The sequence below is a fragment of the Haliotis cracherodii genome, unplaced genomic scaffold (assembly GCF_022045235.1).
Source record: "Haliotis cracherodii isolate W230 unplaced genomic scaffold, xgHalCrac1.p SCAF_10, whole genome shotgun sequence".
NCBI classification, from domain to species: Eukaryota; Metazoa; Mollusca; class Gastropoda; order Lepetellida; family Haliotidae; genus Haliotis; species Haliotis cracherodii.
The window spans coordinates 30,111,778-30,127,553 of record NW_027266265.1 but is presented as its reverse complement, the minus strand read 5'-3'; the positions used below and the strand labels follow the sequence as shown (position 1 = coordinate 30,127,553).

The following is a 15,776-nucleotide window of genomic DNA, read 5'->3' as shown; positions in this document are numbered from 1 at the left end:
TATATACAGCCGCATCTGTTTTTCCCGAGATTATGACTTTTGTAGACCTTTAATATGATGCCACATCGTTTCAATTATGCCACATCGTTTCAATTATGCCACAGGTGCGGCTCTACACTTACACTACGGCTCCATTACAAGCAATGACTGGCTGGTGAAGAACGTCACATATCGTCCCGACTGTTACATGTGTGTGAAGCAGAAAGTTATCACAAAGACAGGGTTTTATGTTACACCTCCGTCAGATAAAGGTAGGTCGTGGTGGTGATGACGTCATAATTAAACAAACTTAGGTCCATATGTTCCATGTGACAATCTAATAGTAATCCGAACCGCCACCAAAATGGGCCTACTTCCGTGGACCGCCTCCGTGGTGTAGTGGATAGAGCGTCCACCCGGAGAGGGGAAGGTCAGTGAGTCGAACCCCGGCCGCGCCATACCGAAAGACGTTAAAACATAGCACTGCCTGGTACTCGGCATTAAGGGGATGAAACAAGGACTGGTCGGCGCGGATTCAGTATACTGTATCTGAGTGGGGTATCCATGTTAAACTGCGTATCTCAGTGGACTAGCTAAATAAAACCACACACACACACACACACGCACACACACACACACACGCACGCACACACACACACGCACACACACACACACACACATACGAGCATACACGTCGCTATATAAGTTGAACGCAACGTTACACCTCGTTTCACCTCGCCTACCTCGATACGTGGGCTGTTTGTTTAAAAAAAGTGATATTTATTTAGTCAGAAACTGCTTTGAGACATATGGTTTTTTTCTGTAAGAAGGAGTCAACATCACAGCAAACCACGTATCAGGCAGGTACAAGGAACAATTATTTTGTTGTAAAACCCATGGCCAAATTATGTTTTTTTCAAGTAAGTTCCCGAATAAATTATTTAAAAAGAAAACGAAGACTAGTCTTGAGTTGAATCAGGCGAGAAATACTTTTCTTAATGCTATCGTGGATTCATTTCAGATTGCAAATGGCTTCGGATTTCAGCTGAACGTGCCAAGAGCAAAGATATTACCGAATTCGACCAGTGGTAAGCTCGTTAAACAGAACTACATCAACTGAAATATTGTTTTAGTCGATGCAACATTACGATATAGGCAGCTTCTGAATCGCATTCCTGCGGCGATTCCGGACAAGACCAGATTCCAGTGTAAACCATAAATGTCCGGATTGTCACAATTTGTCAACTGTCTGATTGTTGGTCATTGTGATCCACCTGATTGATCGTCATTGTTACCTGGCTGGTTGTATGTCATCGTGACCCGGCTGCTTGCGTGTCATCGTGACCCGGCTGCTTGCGTGTCATCTAGATCCCGCTGGATGTGTGTAATCTAGATCCCGCTGGTTTTGAGTAATCTAGATCCCGCTGGTTGTGTGTCATCTAGATCCCGCTGGTTGTGTGGCATCCAGATCCCGCTGGCTGTGTGTCATCTAGATCCCGCTGATTGTGTGTCATCTAGATCCCGCTGGTTGTGTGTCATCTAGATCCCGCTGGTTGTGTGTCATCTAGATCCCGCTGGTTGTGTGGCATCTAGATCCCACTGGTTGTGTGTCATCTAGATCCCGCTGATTGTGTGTCATCTAGATCCCGCTGGTTGTGTGTCATCTAGATCCCGCTGGTTGTGTGTCATCTAGATCCCGCTGGCTGTGTGGCATCTAGATCCCGCTGGTTGTGTGTCATCTAGATCCCGCTGATTGTGTGTCATCTAGATCCCGCTGGTTGTGTGGCATCTAGATCCCGCTGGTTGTGTGGCATCTAGATCCCGCTGGTTGTGTGGCATCTAGATCCCGCTGGTTGTGTGTCATCTAGATCCCGCTGGTTGTGTGGCATCTAGATCCCGCTGGTTGTGTGGCATCTAGATCCCGATGATTGTGTGGCATCTAGATCCCGCTGGTTGTGTGTCATCCAGATCCCGCTGATTGTGTAGCATCTAGATCCCGCTGATTGTGTGGCATCTAGATCCCGCTGATTGTGTAGCATCTAGATCCCGCTGATTGTGTGGCATCTAGATCCCGCTGGTTGTGTGTCATCTAGATCCCACTGGTTGTGTGGCATCCAGATCGCGCTGGTTGTGTGTCATCTAGATCCCGCTGGTTGTGTGTCATCCAGATCCCGCTGGTTGTGTGTCATCTAGATCCCGGTGGTTGTGTGTCATCTAGATCCCGCTGGTTGTGTGTCATCTAGATCCCGCTGATTGTGTAGCATCTAGATCCCGCTGGTTGTGTGTCATCTAGATCCCGCTGGTTGAGTCATCGTGACCCGGCTGATTGTGTGTCATCAAGATCCCGCTGATTGTGTGGCATCTAGATCCCGCTGGTTGTGTGGCATCGTGACCCGGCTCCGTGCGTGTCATCGTGACTCGTCTAATTGTGTGTCGTTGTCACCCGACAGTGCTGTCGTTGCACACAGAATAGACCTTTGGTTTGATAACCTGTGATAACTTTAAGCTTAGACACATATTTACCGCTCACAATCACCTCTTTATATATAACGAATTGGATGTAGCGAATATTTGGCTTAAACGAACAAGGTACACAATGCATTGGTAACACGAACTACTATAATGACCGACTGGTTTCAAAGTTACACCTAACCTGACCTGACCTGACCTGACTTCCGGGTTGGAAATGGTCACCAGCAATCTATGCTGGTCGTAACCTGCGATGTAGTGGATGAGATGGTGACACTCGGCAACTTAGTTGATTGCGTGCGTCATCGTGCCCCGACCACGTCAATCGTTGCTCAATACATCCTGTCATCACAAGAATCTCTGGACTAAACCTGATTTAGCATGTTGACGCCCAACAGATGGAGAATTGCTGAACGAACGTGGCGTTAAACAACAGACAAAGAAACACAAAAACCTAACAAAAACATGTTTTTTTTCTATTGCAACAGGTTATACAACAATCTGACTCTAACTGTAGACAACCCAGAAGTGGTATACCCAAATATCAACGTCATCTGGCGTCGATTTGAGCAGTATTTCAAAACAGTTCGTGGACTCCTCAAGAACGCGCCTGTGATGAAGGATGCTCTATACGAGACACTGAGAGAGTTCCACGTGGATGGCGTGCAGTACCTGGAGATCCGTATTGGTCTTATACGTGTGAGTTCATCATTGGTCTTCATTACTGACTATCAAATATACCTTGTATGTATTCTACTATACACTGGGAAATTCCTCGATTATTTGGCAAATCAGAGGTATCAAATCACAATAGCCACCGGTAGGCAATTTTAGATAATTAAATGTACAAGTATAGGTTGCAAAATGTGGTTACTACAATAGTCAAAGCATATGTGGCTATACATTCTGAGCAGTGAAACACGATAGAAATTTACCAAGTGTGTATATTTTAAGCTTTGGGGGACACCAGAGAACGTGAAATTTGGCGCTTTTCAATTGTCACAATGAGCGGGCTGACGTTGTAATAGTAGGTGAGGTGAGGTGACATGACATGGGGTTTAATGTCGCGTCCAAGATTATTGCACTTATATAGCGACGTGCATGTACGTATGTGTGTTTGTGTGGCTGCTTGTACTAGTCCGGACTGATGCCGATTTATAGTGCTAGCTACCATGCCGCAGTTTAACGTGAATACCCCACTCAGACACAGTATACTGACTCCGAGCCGACCAGTCCTTGTTTTAGCCCCTTAATGCCGAACGCCAGACAGGGTAACAACAAGTACCATATTTTAACGTCTTTTGGTATGACGCGACCGGGGATCGAACCCCGGACCTTCCGCTCTCCGGGCGGACGCTCTAGCACTAGACCACGGAGGCGGTCTCGTTGTAATAGTAACGTGCAATGCAAAACTGAACCTTGCGAAGCTTGCAAAGTAGACATCACGGATTCCCACTTAACGTTGCGCTGCTTCACAGTTCCAGTGCATGTTTTATATGCGAGGAAGATATAATGATTGAAAAACAATGATGTTTGAGAATATAGTAAAAGGTAGTAATTAGCAGATAAAGCATGTACAGTCGTTACAATGGGACAATGGGACACAATAGTTTATGGTTATTGTTGGTGTTTCCTTAATTCATACAAACACCCATTGCGCGTTCGGTTCGAAATTCCAATCATCGCGTTTAAATCTACAGGTAACCAATTTTACACTGAAAAAACACAGAATGTTTATCTTCACTCTGTCATAACAAAATTTAACGCGAACTCTTTTGGTCTCAGCTAAAATATTGAGTGAAGCGGCATGGGTTGAGTCCAGTGTTTTCAGTGGGTTGTCTCTTTGAATTCTGGAAATACCGATAATAGCCACTAGAAAAGTTGCTGTATATTCTCAAACAATTGGCGGGGGTGTGGTGTGTGGATGGGGGGTGGGGTGGGGTGGGGTGGGGGATGGGGGGTCTGTTGGGTGTGTGTGTGTGGGGGGGTCTTTTAAACAAAAATCTATGTTATTTATCACCCACATCTAGCGCAAAATCAGTGATATGACCTATCGAACTCACTCACTCACCCAAATAAGCAAGGAACACGTAAAGATTCGGGGTAGTATAAATCTTCAGCAAAATATGCTTTCAGTAGAGGCCGACTATGCTTGTCGTAAGAGGCAACTAACGGGATCGGTGGTCAGGCTCGTTGACTTGGTTGATGCATGTTATTGTGTCCCAATTGCGTAGATCGATGCTCATGGTGTCAATCACTGGATTGTCTGGTCCAGATTACAGTCCGCCGTCATTGAGCTGGAATATTGCTGAGTGCAACAAAGCCATGTGCATTTAACTCCAATTCTTCTAAATATCGTGTTGCAGCCGTATGAAGTAAACGGGACAACCCATGATACCACGTGGTTCGTGGAGACTTTCCGTGACGTTGTCAACCAGTTTAAACAAGATTATCCGGACTTTTCTGGCGCCAAATTGATCTTAGCTGGACGAAAGTAAGATTTGTTAAATGGGTGATGTGATTCACCCAACATTACATGATTTTGAAGTTTCTGGAACATTGTCAGATATGATTTGAAATGACGGTTGAATATACCCCGATTCTTGTTGCATCGCTTGCTTAGGTTACCATAATCACTGACTTATGAAGGTCCGGGGTAGAATAGGTCTCAGCAACCCATGCGTGCCGTAAAAGGCGACTGTGCAATCCCAATTGCGTGGATCGATGCTCATGATCACTGGTCCAGACATGATTATTTACAGACCGCCGTCATATAGCTGGAATATTGCTGAGTGCCACGTTAAACAACATACAAACAAACCATGATCACTGTACTTGGCCATAAACAACTTTAGGAAGTAAAAATGTGATTTGAGAGTGTATGCATGCTGCGTTAAAAGAAGAGGAATAACCCTGACCTCATGTTTGAATAGATCCGCAATAGTGTCGGCTGAATAAATAGATCAATTATAAGTTTGAAGAAGTACGTATTGACTTATTTCCTTTTGTGAATGATGCACTTTCATTAATTATGTATTCATAATACACAAACGAAGTCCCACAGTATCTTTGAGGCAAAGCATTGTACGAGGGTTGAATGAGTAGTGCTGGGCCCCACGTATGATGAATGGCATAATAGTGACATCTCTTGCTATGGCCCTTGGAGAACACCAGCATACAGATATGAGACCCGTGAAGATCGGGGTAGAATAGGTCTTCAGCAACCCATGCTTGCCGTAAAAGGGGACAATGCTTGTCGTAAGAGGTGACTAACGGGATCGGGAGGTCAGGCTCGCTGACTTGGTTGATGCATGTGATCGTATCCCAATTGCGTGGATCGATGCTCATGATGTCAATCACTAGATTTTCTGGCCAAGACTCGATTATTTACAGACCGACGTCATATAGCTGGAATATTGCTGAGTGCGGCGTTTAACAACAAACAAACCAACCAACCAAACAAACATAAAGATATGAGTAAAACACTAGAGAAGGATGTCAATTCCTATGCCACCGTAAACAGGTGGGCGTGGCAAGGAAAGAGCCTTGGTGACGACCCCGTGATAGAACCCGGAATTATGTTCAAAGCGGCGTTAAACCCAACTCAATCACTCGCTCACTCCGCGATAAATGTTGCGGTTTGTGCTATGTAATATTCTGAGCGTCTCTCTCGCAAGAACCAGGGAGCCGTTGTTCAAAACAACCTTAGCGCTACGACTGTCGTAAGTCTATGTTAAGGTATGGGAGTTATGATCACCTTAGCACTAAGATCGCTTTGTACAACAGCACCCGACCAGGTCGTTTATTTTGCGTTAACGAGAACTAAGATATCGTTTTAATGAGATTGAATATTGTTCAAAGCGGCGTTAAACCCAGCCCACTTAAACTGTTTTCAGGGTAAATAGTGCTAGTGCAATACTGCAAGATGTCAAAGTAGTCACGGACCTGGTTAAAAGATTCCCGGACGTTATCCTGGGATACGATCTTGTCCAACAGGAAGACGTCACCCACACCTTGCTGTATTATATATCAGATCTGCTATACCCAGAATCTCACTCGAGTAATCTCCCCTACTTCTTCCATGCAGGGGAAACAGGTAGGTGTGTCTCCCTTACATATGTATTATCGCTTTAGCTTTAGTTACAATGTATCCTACTCATAGCAATATAGGGAATACGAGATATCCAACACACCGCCCATTACGTAAGATGAAGATCGGTGGTCACAAGGTGTGACTTTCTGGACTGATGGTATGTCATTTGAACCGGTGTTCGGTCGTGCCAGCAATTAACCACGTGTGAGTCTGGCCCATTATTTTAGCTTCCCCTTTAGCTTCCCCTGGAATATTGCTGAATTCCGCGTACAGAATGATCATTAAAATTGAAAAGAATGTGTGTGTGTGTGGGTGGGTGGGTGAGAGTGTGTGTTTGTATTTGCGTGTTGATGTCCGCAGATTCAAGACATACACAAATATTATCTGGATGAGGGCGGCAAACCATTTTTCCAACATTTTTGTGAACGGATTATTATTTTTCTAAACACACAAGCCACCCCCCATCCCCCACCCCACCCCCGTATCACCACCCCTAGAATACCAAATCGCGTGAATCCATATTGGAACTGGTTTCGTCCACGTGACTATGACATGCCACAACCTAGTCTTGCCTTTTTGACCCGAATATTCAGTTCAGAAGACACCTTATTCCAGTTAAACATACAACAAGTTGGTTATTTTATAGTTGTATAATGCAAACTTTGTGCCTCTATTATCCAGTGTTCTATATCACCAATGTATAATGATAAATACCCTGAAGGGGCGGTGGGGTAGCCTAGTGGTTAAAGCGTTCGTTCGTCACGCTGAAGACCCAGGTACGATTCCCCACATGGGTACAATGTGAGTAGGCCCATTTCTGGTGTGCCCCGCCGTGATTTTGCTTTAATATTGCTAAACTCGGCGTAAAACCATACTCACTCACTCACTCTGGACTCATTCACCACCAAGTTTCGTTGGAGGAAATGCCGTCACCATCTCCATCTCTGTTTTCAGGTTTAAGTTTAGGCCTACTTTAGTGTAAATTTGATCGTTTGTTTCTAGCGTCGTGTAAGTCGTTTTGGGCTCAGCAGCGAATGGGTCCAGGGTTTTTATCATAATAGAATGGAGATAAATTACACTCTCATTCCAGACTGGCTCGACATCCACGACAATAACCTCATCGACGCCATCCTCCTCAACACATCAAGGATCGGACATGGCTTCGCTATTCCTAAACACCCAGAGGTGATGAGGCTAATCAAGGAGAGAAACATCCCGATAGAGGTCAACCCTATCTCTAACCAGGTAACATTAACGTCAACACTCAGTCTGTCTCTAACCAGGTAACATTAACGTCAACCCTATCTCTCACCGGGTAATATAGAGGTCAACCCTATCTCTAACCAGGTAACATTAACGTCAACCCTGTCTCTAACCAGGTAACATTAACGTCATACTATCTCTCACCGGGTAATATAGAGGTCAACCTTATCTCTAACTAGGTAACATTAACGTCAACCCTGTCTCTAACCAGGTAACATTAACGTCAACCCTGTCTCTAACCAGTTAATATAGACGTCAACCCTATCTCTCACCGGGTTATATAGAGGTCAACCCTATCTCTAACCAGGTAACATTAACGTCAACCCTGTCTCTAACCAGTTAATATAGACGTCAACCCTATCTCTCACCGGGTAATATGGAGGTCAACCCTAATCTAACCAGTTAATATAGACGTCAACCCTATCTCTCACCGGGTAATATGGAGGTCAACCCTATCTCTCACCGGGTAATATGGAGGTCAACCCTACCTCTCACGGGGTAATATGGAGGTCAACCCTAATCTAACCAGGTAATATAGAAGGGTATATAGACGTCAACTCCATCTCTAATCAGGTAATACAGAGGTAAACCCTGTCTCTAACTAGGTGATATAAACTAAGTAAAGATAAACTTCTAAATGGCTCTCAAAGAAGGTAATATAGACGTAAACCATACCTCTAAGCAGGTACTTTGACGTCAACCCTATCTCAAACCAGGTAATATATAGACGTCAACCCTATTTAACCCTATATCTAGCCAGGTAATATGGAGGTCAACCCTATGCCTAACCAGGTAATATAGACGTTAACAGGTAACATAGACGTCATCTACACCTAACAAAGGAATATAGACCCCTCATCTAGTACCAGATGTTTCACAGCTGTGGTGGAAGTTAAAGGATATTTCGATAGAGGTCAATCCTGCAGGCCATTTTCAAATACCCAAGCCCCTGTTTCCCTGAAAGCCTCACATTGTAAGAAAAAACAATGTGCCCTATTCTTGCAGACGGAGTGTAGTCAAATGTGAAAAGTCAAATTTAAATTTGAAGACCATACCATAACTGTCCAAAGAATTCAGTTCGTTATTTTGACATATTTAAATCACACACACACACACACACACACACACACACACACACACACACACACACACACACACACACACACACACACACACACACACACACACACACACACACGCAATGTGACTGGAATCATTGCTTCCTCCTTCAGGTACTGAAGCTCGTCTCTGATTTGAGAAACCATCCGGCGGCCATCTTGATCTCTCAGGATTTCCCAGTGTGCATCAGTTCGGATGACCCGGCGCCCTGGGAGGCCCTTCCACTGTCACATGACTTCTACATGGCGTTCATGGCTCTAGCTGCATCGGATGATGACCTCAGGGTTCTCAAACAACTGGCAATCAACTCAATGAAGTAAGCTAAGAAGGGTATCTTCCACAGAGGACTTGAGGCGAGTTATATTGTCCCTTAGACCTGTGCGTTTCTCAATCCGCGACCAGTTCCGAGGGAAATAATAAAAGGACAATTTGAAAATTAAATAGATGAAAAGACAACTTTAAGAATACAACAGATACGTTATCTGTTGCATACGGTATGTGAAACGAGGTTGACAATTTCAAGTCTTGACAGCAACAGTAAAAATCTGATTACCGGTATATATTTTCGAAGCGCATGTTCACATAACTCAGCAGACTGAAATATAGCTGTAGAGTTACTTTCTTTCTTCGAATATCTTTCTGGAGAATGTGTTAACGAAACGGCATATTCGTTGAATCTTTTTTCCTGAATTGGATAACAAATAGCTTGACTAATTGGTGTTTGTGCAGTATGGTAATGTCGATGAGGAAAGCATTTTTGACAAACCTGGAACAAATCGTATTGATATCTACTGCATTGCCAACAACAAGCTCAGTTAACAACACCGTTTGCCCTTTTATTATTAACGGAATCGGAACATAAAAAAGTTCCTTTGATGAAAGCCATTAGTTGGAGTATGCTGACGACAAAGCAAGTATAAAAATTGATCCACGAAGAAAAGAAACACTGTAAGGTCGTGTGGGTGACGGTGTACGTACTTACGTCTATCAAGAGATTGTTGCAGGGAACTGTCACGTCATCATATACATGAGGGGGCACGGGTGGCCAAGTCGTCTATGGCGCCGCGATTCCCTGTGCAGAGTTGCGTCCCTTGGGACGCCAGAAACCGATGATTGTGGGTTCGAATCCCGGTTCACCCCGATTATGTTTCTATGTTTGTCAGCACCATACCCGTGCTCGAGGGTTTCACTGAAGTGGTAAACGTCTGAGACCTGCATCACTTCGGGCTTTCCTCCCACATTAAACTGGCACGCAGTGATATAACTGGAATACTGTTAAAAGCGGCGTTAAACCCAACTCACTCACTCACTCATATACATGATGCTAATGGTGTTTTGATGTATTCATGTATTTTTATATTTCAAGCTTCAGTGGAATGACGAGCCAGGAGAAAGCTTCAGCACTTCGGCTATGGGAAACGAAATGGAACTCATTCCTCAAACACGTTCTGCGCTCGCATACCACGCCCATTGTAGGGTAGCATGACTGTGTCATGCCGTAGTGTTACTATGTGTCTTGTCATAGTGTTACATTGTGTCATGCCGTGGTGTTACCATGTGTCTTGTCATAGTGTTACATTGTGTCATGCCATAGTGTTACTATGTGTTTTGTCATAGTGTTACATTGTGTCATGCCGTAGTGTTACTATGTGTCTTGTCATAGTGTTACATTGTGTCATGCCGTGGTGTTACCATGTGTCTTGTCATAGTGTTACATTGTGTCATGCCGTGGTGTTACCATGTGTCTTGTCATAGTGTTACATTGTGTCATGCCATAGTGTTACTATGTGTTTTGTCATAGTGTTACATTGTGTCATGCCGTAGTGTTACTATGTCTCATGTCATAGTGTTACATTGTGTCATGCCGTAGTGTTGCTATGTGTCTTGTCATAGTGTTACATTGTGTTATGCCATAGTGTAACTATGTGTCTTGTCATAGTGTTACATTGTGTCATGCCGTAGTGTTACCATGTGTCTTGTCATAGTGTTACATTGTGTCATGCCGTAGTGTTACCATGTGTCTTGTCATAGTGTTACATTGTGTCATGCCGTAGTGTTACCATGTTTCTTGTCATGGTGTTATAATGTGTCATGCCGTAGTGTTACCGTGTGTCTTGTCATGGTGTTACATTGTGTCATGCCGTAGTGTTACCGTGTGTCATGTCATGGTGTTATAATGTGTCATGCCGTAGTGTTACCGTGTGTCATGTGGAGGAGTTTTCTGTGACCTGTACGGACGTCAGAAGTTCACAACAGGATTGTGCTTTTCAGATAAATCTTGTGGCCCAAAACTGTAGCTAAAATAAAAGTATCTATGTCTAACGCCCAGAGCATTTACTCATTTGTTCCACATTTTCAGGAGTCTACACTTTGCAATGGCCACATTTGCTCCAGCTTCCAAAGCGTTAATTTCTGCCATTTGTAAAGATAATTGTTTCAGGGTCATGTATATCTATGCATCTCAGGACTAGCAAAAGGGACGAGTTCAGCTTCAAAAACTAAAAGATAATCAGGGAATCTAAACTCCTCAGAGATGGAGAAATCGGGTATTCAAAAATCCCCAGCAGTACGATAATTGGATGACTTCTTTGATGGATCAATGTATGTGTGTGTGGAGTTAGAATAACGTTCAGACAGAAATTCTTGAGTTATTACTTTTATTATGTTTTTGTTCATTTTCTTATTTACAATTAAGTATTGGAGAAAACACTTTCCCTCGGTTTTGGTAGACAGAGCATGCCCCGGGGAGAGGGAAAAAACAGGGGGGCGAAAAACTCGGTTTTGGTAGACAGAGCATGCCCTGGGGAGAGGCGAAGCCCCCCTGGTTTTTCCCTCTCCTCAGGGCATGCTTTGTCTACCAAACCCGAGGGAAAGTGTTTTTCCATGCTTATAAACCGAAAAAAGAAACTTAAAACAACATTTATCAACATTTTTATGTTTCGAACATACTTTCCATGAACCTTAGGAAACGCGCGTAAAATATCTGTTGCTGGCGTAGGGATCTTGAAAAGGACATTCTAAAAATCAATAAGGCTTATGAACATCTCTGTAGCCTCGTGGTACACTCCCTGGGCTACAGATATGAAGGATGCGAGTTCGATCCTCGGGAATATAAAGAAAACATTTGTCATTTGATTTTACATTTCATTACATGTTACAATCTGAACGGAAGTTATATTAATAAAATCCCTGGGATATCATAGCTAATATGACTTGAATATCCTATAAAATCATTACAACGTCCCTGTTAATGAGATTTAGCCGGACTGGAAGGTGAAACCTCACAATAGGTTTTAATGCCTATAGAAAGAAGTCTCTTACTTAATAGCGATCCCAATGAATAGGTTTATAAATTGAATTCAAAACTCAATCCTGGCTCGAGCAGAAGCCACCGGGTCAACTGGGTTACACTTGTTAACTATGCTGAGCCGCTAGTCTCTGTGTTTCAACCTAAACGGAATTTTGCTGTGGGACCAGTGACACATGATGTATTCCACACAGGCATAACAATCTCTGTGCCTGCTCTGGGTTTTCAGTTTTAGGTTGGTTGGTTTGTTGTTTGACGCCGCACTCGGCAATATACCAGCTATATGACGGCGTTCTGTAAATAACCGAGTTTTTTGGCCATACAATCCAGTGATTAATATCATGAGCATCGATCCACGCAATTGGGACTGATGACATGCATCAACCAAGTCAACGAGCCTGACCACCCAATCCCGTTAGTCGCCTCTTACGACAAGCAAAGTCGCCTTTTACAACAAGCCAGTGTGGCTGAAGACCTATTCTACCCCGGATCTTCACGGGCCAAGTCTGTTGTGAGTGACATCATGTCTGTTGTGAATGACATCATGTCTGTTGTGAGTGACACCATGTCTGTTGTGAGTGACACCATGTCTGTTGTGAGTGACATCACGTCTGTTGTGAGTGACATCATGTCTGTTGTGAGTGACACCACGACTGTTGTGAGTGACATCATGTCTGTTGTGAGTGACACCATGTCTGTTGTGAGTGCCATCATGTCTGTTGTGAGTGACACTAATGTCTGTTGTGAGAGACACCATGTCTGTTGTGAGTGACACCATGTCTGATGTGAGTGACATCATGTCTGTTGTGAGTGACACCATGTCTGCTGTGAGTGACATCACGTCTGTTGTGAGTGACACCATGTCTGTTGTGAGTGACATCATGTCTGTTGTGAGTGACATCATGTGACACATGATGTATTCCACACAGGCATAACAATCTCTGTGCCTGCTCTGGGTTTTCAGTTTTAGGTTGGTTGGTTTGTTGTTTGACGCCGCACTCGGCAATATACCAGCTATATGACGGCGTTCTGTAAATAACCGAGTTTTTTGGCCATACAATCCAGTGATTAATATCATGAGCATCGATCCACGCAATTGGGACTGATGACATGCATCAACCAAGTCAACGAGCCTGACCACCCAATCCCGTTAGTCGCCTCTTACGACAAGCAAAGTCGCCTTTTACAACAAGCCAGTGTGGCTGAAGACCTATTCTACCCCGGATCTTCACGGGCCAAGTCTGTTGTGAGTGACATCATGTCTGTTGTGAATGACATCATGTCTGTTGTGAGTGACACCATGTCTGTTGTGAGTGACACCATGTCTGTTGTGAGTGACATCACGTCTGTTGTGAGTGACATCATGTCTGTTGTGAGTGACACCACGACTGTTGTGAGTGACATCATGTCTGTTGTGAGTGACACCATGTCTGTTGTGAGTGCCATCATGTCTGTTGTGAGTGACACTAATGTCTGTTGTGAGAGACACCATGTCTGTTGTGAGTGACACCATGTCTGATGTGAGTGACATCATGTCTGTTGTGAGTGACACCATGTCTGCTGTGAGTGACATCACGTCTGTTGTGAGTGACACCATGTCTGTTGTGAGTGACATCATGTCTGTTGTGAGTGACATCATGTCTGTTGTGAGTGACATTATGCATGTTGTGTGTGACATCATGTCTGTTGTGAGTGACACCACGTATGTTGTGTGTGACACCACGTCTGTTGTGAGTGACATCATATCTGTTGTGAGTGACATCACGTCTGTTGTGAGTGACACCATGTCTGTTGTAAATGACATCATGTCTGTTGTGAGAGACACCATGTCTCTTGTGAGTGACTCCATGTCTCTTGTGAGTGACACCATGTCTGTTGCAACACCATGTCTGTTGTGAGTGACATCACGTCTGTTGTGAGTGACACCATGTCTGTTGCAACACCATGTCTCTTGTGAGTGACACTATGTCTGTCATAAGTGACATCACGTCTGTTGTGAGTGACATCACGTCTGTTGTGATTGACATCGTGCATGTTGAGTGTGACACCACGTCTGTTGTGAGTGACATCATGTCTGTTGTGAGTGACACTATGTCTGTCATGAGTGACACCACGTCTGTCGTAAGTGACATCACGTCTGTTGTGAGTGACACTAATGTCGGTTGTGAGTGACACTAATGTCTGTTGTAACACCACGTCTGTTGTGAGTGACACCACGTCTGTTGTGAGTGACACCACGCCTGTTGTGAGTGACACTGTCTGTTGTGAGTGACACTGTCTGTTGTGAGTGACACTGTCTGTTGTGAGTGACACTCATGTCTGTTGTGAGTGACACTAATGTCTGTTGTGAGTGACACTGTCTGTTGTGAGTGACACTAATATCTATTGTGAGTGACACCACGTCTGTTGTGAGTGACATCACGTCTGTTGTGAGTGACACCACGTCTGTTGTGAGTGACACTGTCTGTTGTGAGTGACACTAATGTCTGTTGTGAGTGACACTCATGTCTGTTGTGAGTGACACTAATGTCTGTTGTGAGTGACACTGTCTGTTGTGAGTGACACTAATGTCTGTTGTGAGTGACACCACGTCTGTTGTGAGTGACATCACGTCCGTTGTGTGTGACACCATGTCTGAGGGAGTTGATGGTAGATGAGTAAGATGGTTGGTAGTTGAGGTGGTGAATTAGTGATTGTGTTGGTTGGAAGAGTCCCGAATGAGTGACCGGTTGGGTTGATAGATTGATGACCAAGTGGCAGGTCATCATGTCGTGAGTATTCGAAACCTGCACACTCCATTTGAGGGGTGAAGTAGTTAAAGTGTTCGCTAGCCACGCGATAGAACTACAGTAATCTAAAATCTTCATGAAACAAAACTCACTTATTCACCATAACGACTCCTGAGTCGATGGGGTCACCAGTCTCCCAGGGACTGCACGAGGATCAGATTGTCTCAATGTCAACCTGGCCGATTGTTTGTCAACATGTCCTGCACGCTTGAAGGTGTTGCCAACAGTTAGTATGGTTCAAAAACGGTCTGTGAAATTGTTGGAATAATTAAGCCTGTTTACATTTAAATGGAGCATCAACACTCTCTCCATATTCACATGACCCGTGAAGATTCCGGGGTAGAATAGGTCGATTATTTACAGACCGCCGTCATATAACTGGAATATTGCTGAGTGCGGCGTTAAACAACCAACCAACCATATTCACATGAAAAACCCGGGGGCATCCATCTTCCCAAGGCAAGGGCATTAACTGACTAAAAAGTATTTAAGTCCAGTTTACACGTATGCCGAACGAGGCTGGAATTTCCAGGTTCGATCGTAGCGCCATCAGTGGCTATTACGAGTCTGTATTACATTGTATGTCCATCCTATTGACCAATCAGATTGCACTTTTCATACCACATGCAATGCAGAATGGCGGCGCCCAGTCAGGACGAGCTGATCGATAATCAAGACCTATATTGTAATAAAACGGTACTTACTCAGCGAAGTGCATCAAATCCCTTGAGCACCTTCATTAAAAGCATGAACAGAT

At 44.1% G+C, this 15,776-nt stretch overlaps 1 protein-coding gene across 1 annotated transcript in view; it reads left to right on the top strand.

The window, feature by feature from the left end:
• The window catches only part of LOC139448834 (adenosine deaminase AGSA-like), a 31,436-nt gene extending 20,973 nt beyond the window's left edge, over nt 1-10,463 (top strand). The window contains exons 3-10 of the mRNA XM_071230364.1: nt 105-251; nt 1,001-1,067; nt 2,937-3,147; nt 4,815-4,942; nt 6,345-6,544; nt 7,632-7,786; nt 9,037-9,239; nt 10,290-10,463. Coding sequence (XP_071086465.1) covers nt 105-251; nt 1,001-1,067; nt 2,937-3,147; nt 4,815-4,942; nt 6,345-6,544; nt 7,632-7,786; nt 9,037-9,239; nt 10,290-10,404 — 1,226 coding nt within the window. The 3' untranslated portion in view covers nt 10,405-10,463. The remainder of the gene's footprint in view (nt 1-104; nt 252-1,000; nt 1,068-2,936; nt 3,148-4,814; nt 4,943-6,344; nt 6,545-7,631; nt 7,787-9,036; nt 9,240-10,289) is intronic.
• Nucleotides 10,464-15,776: the final 5,313 nt, after the last annotated feature.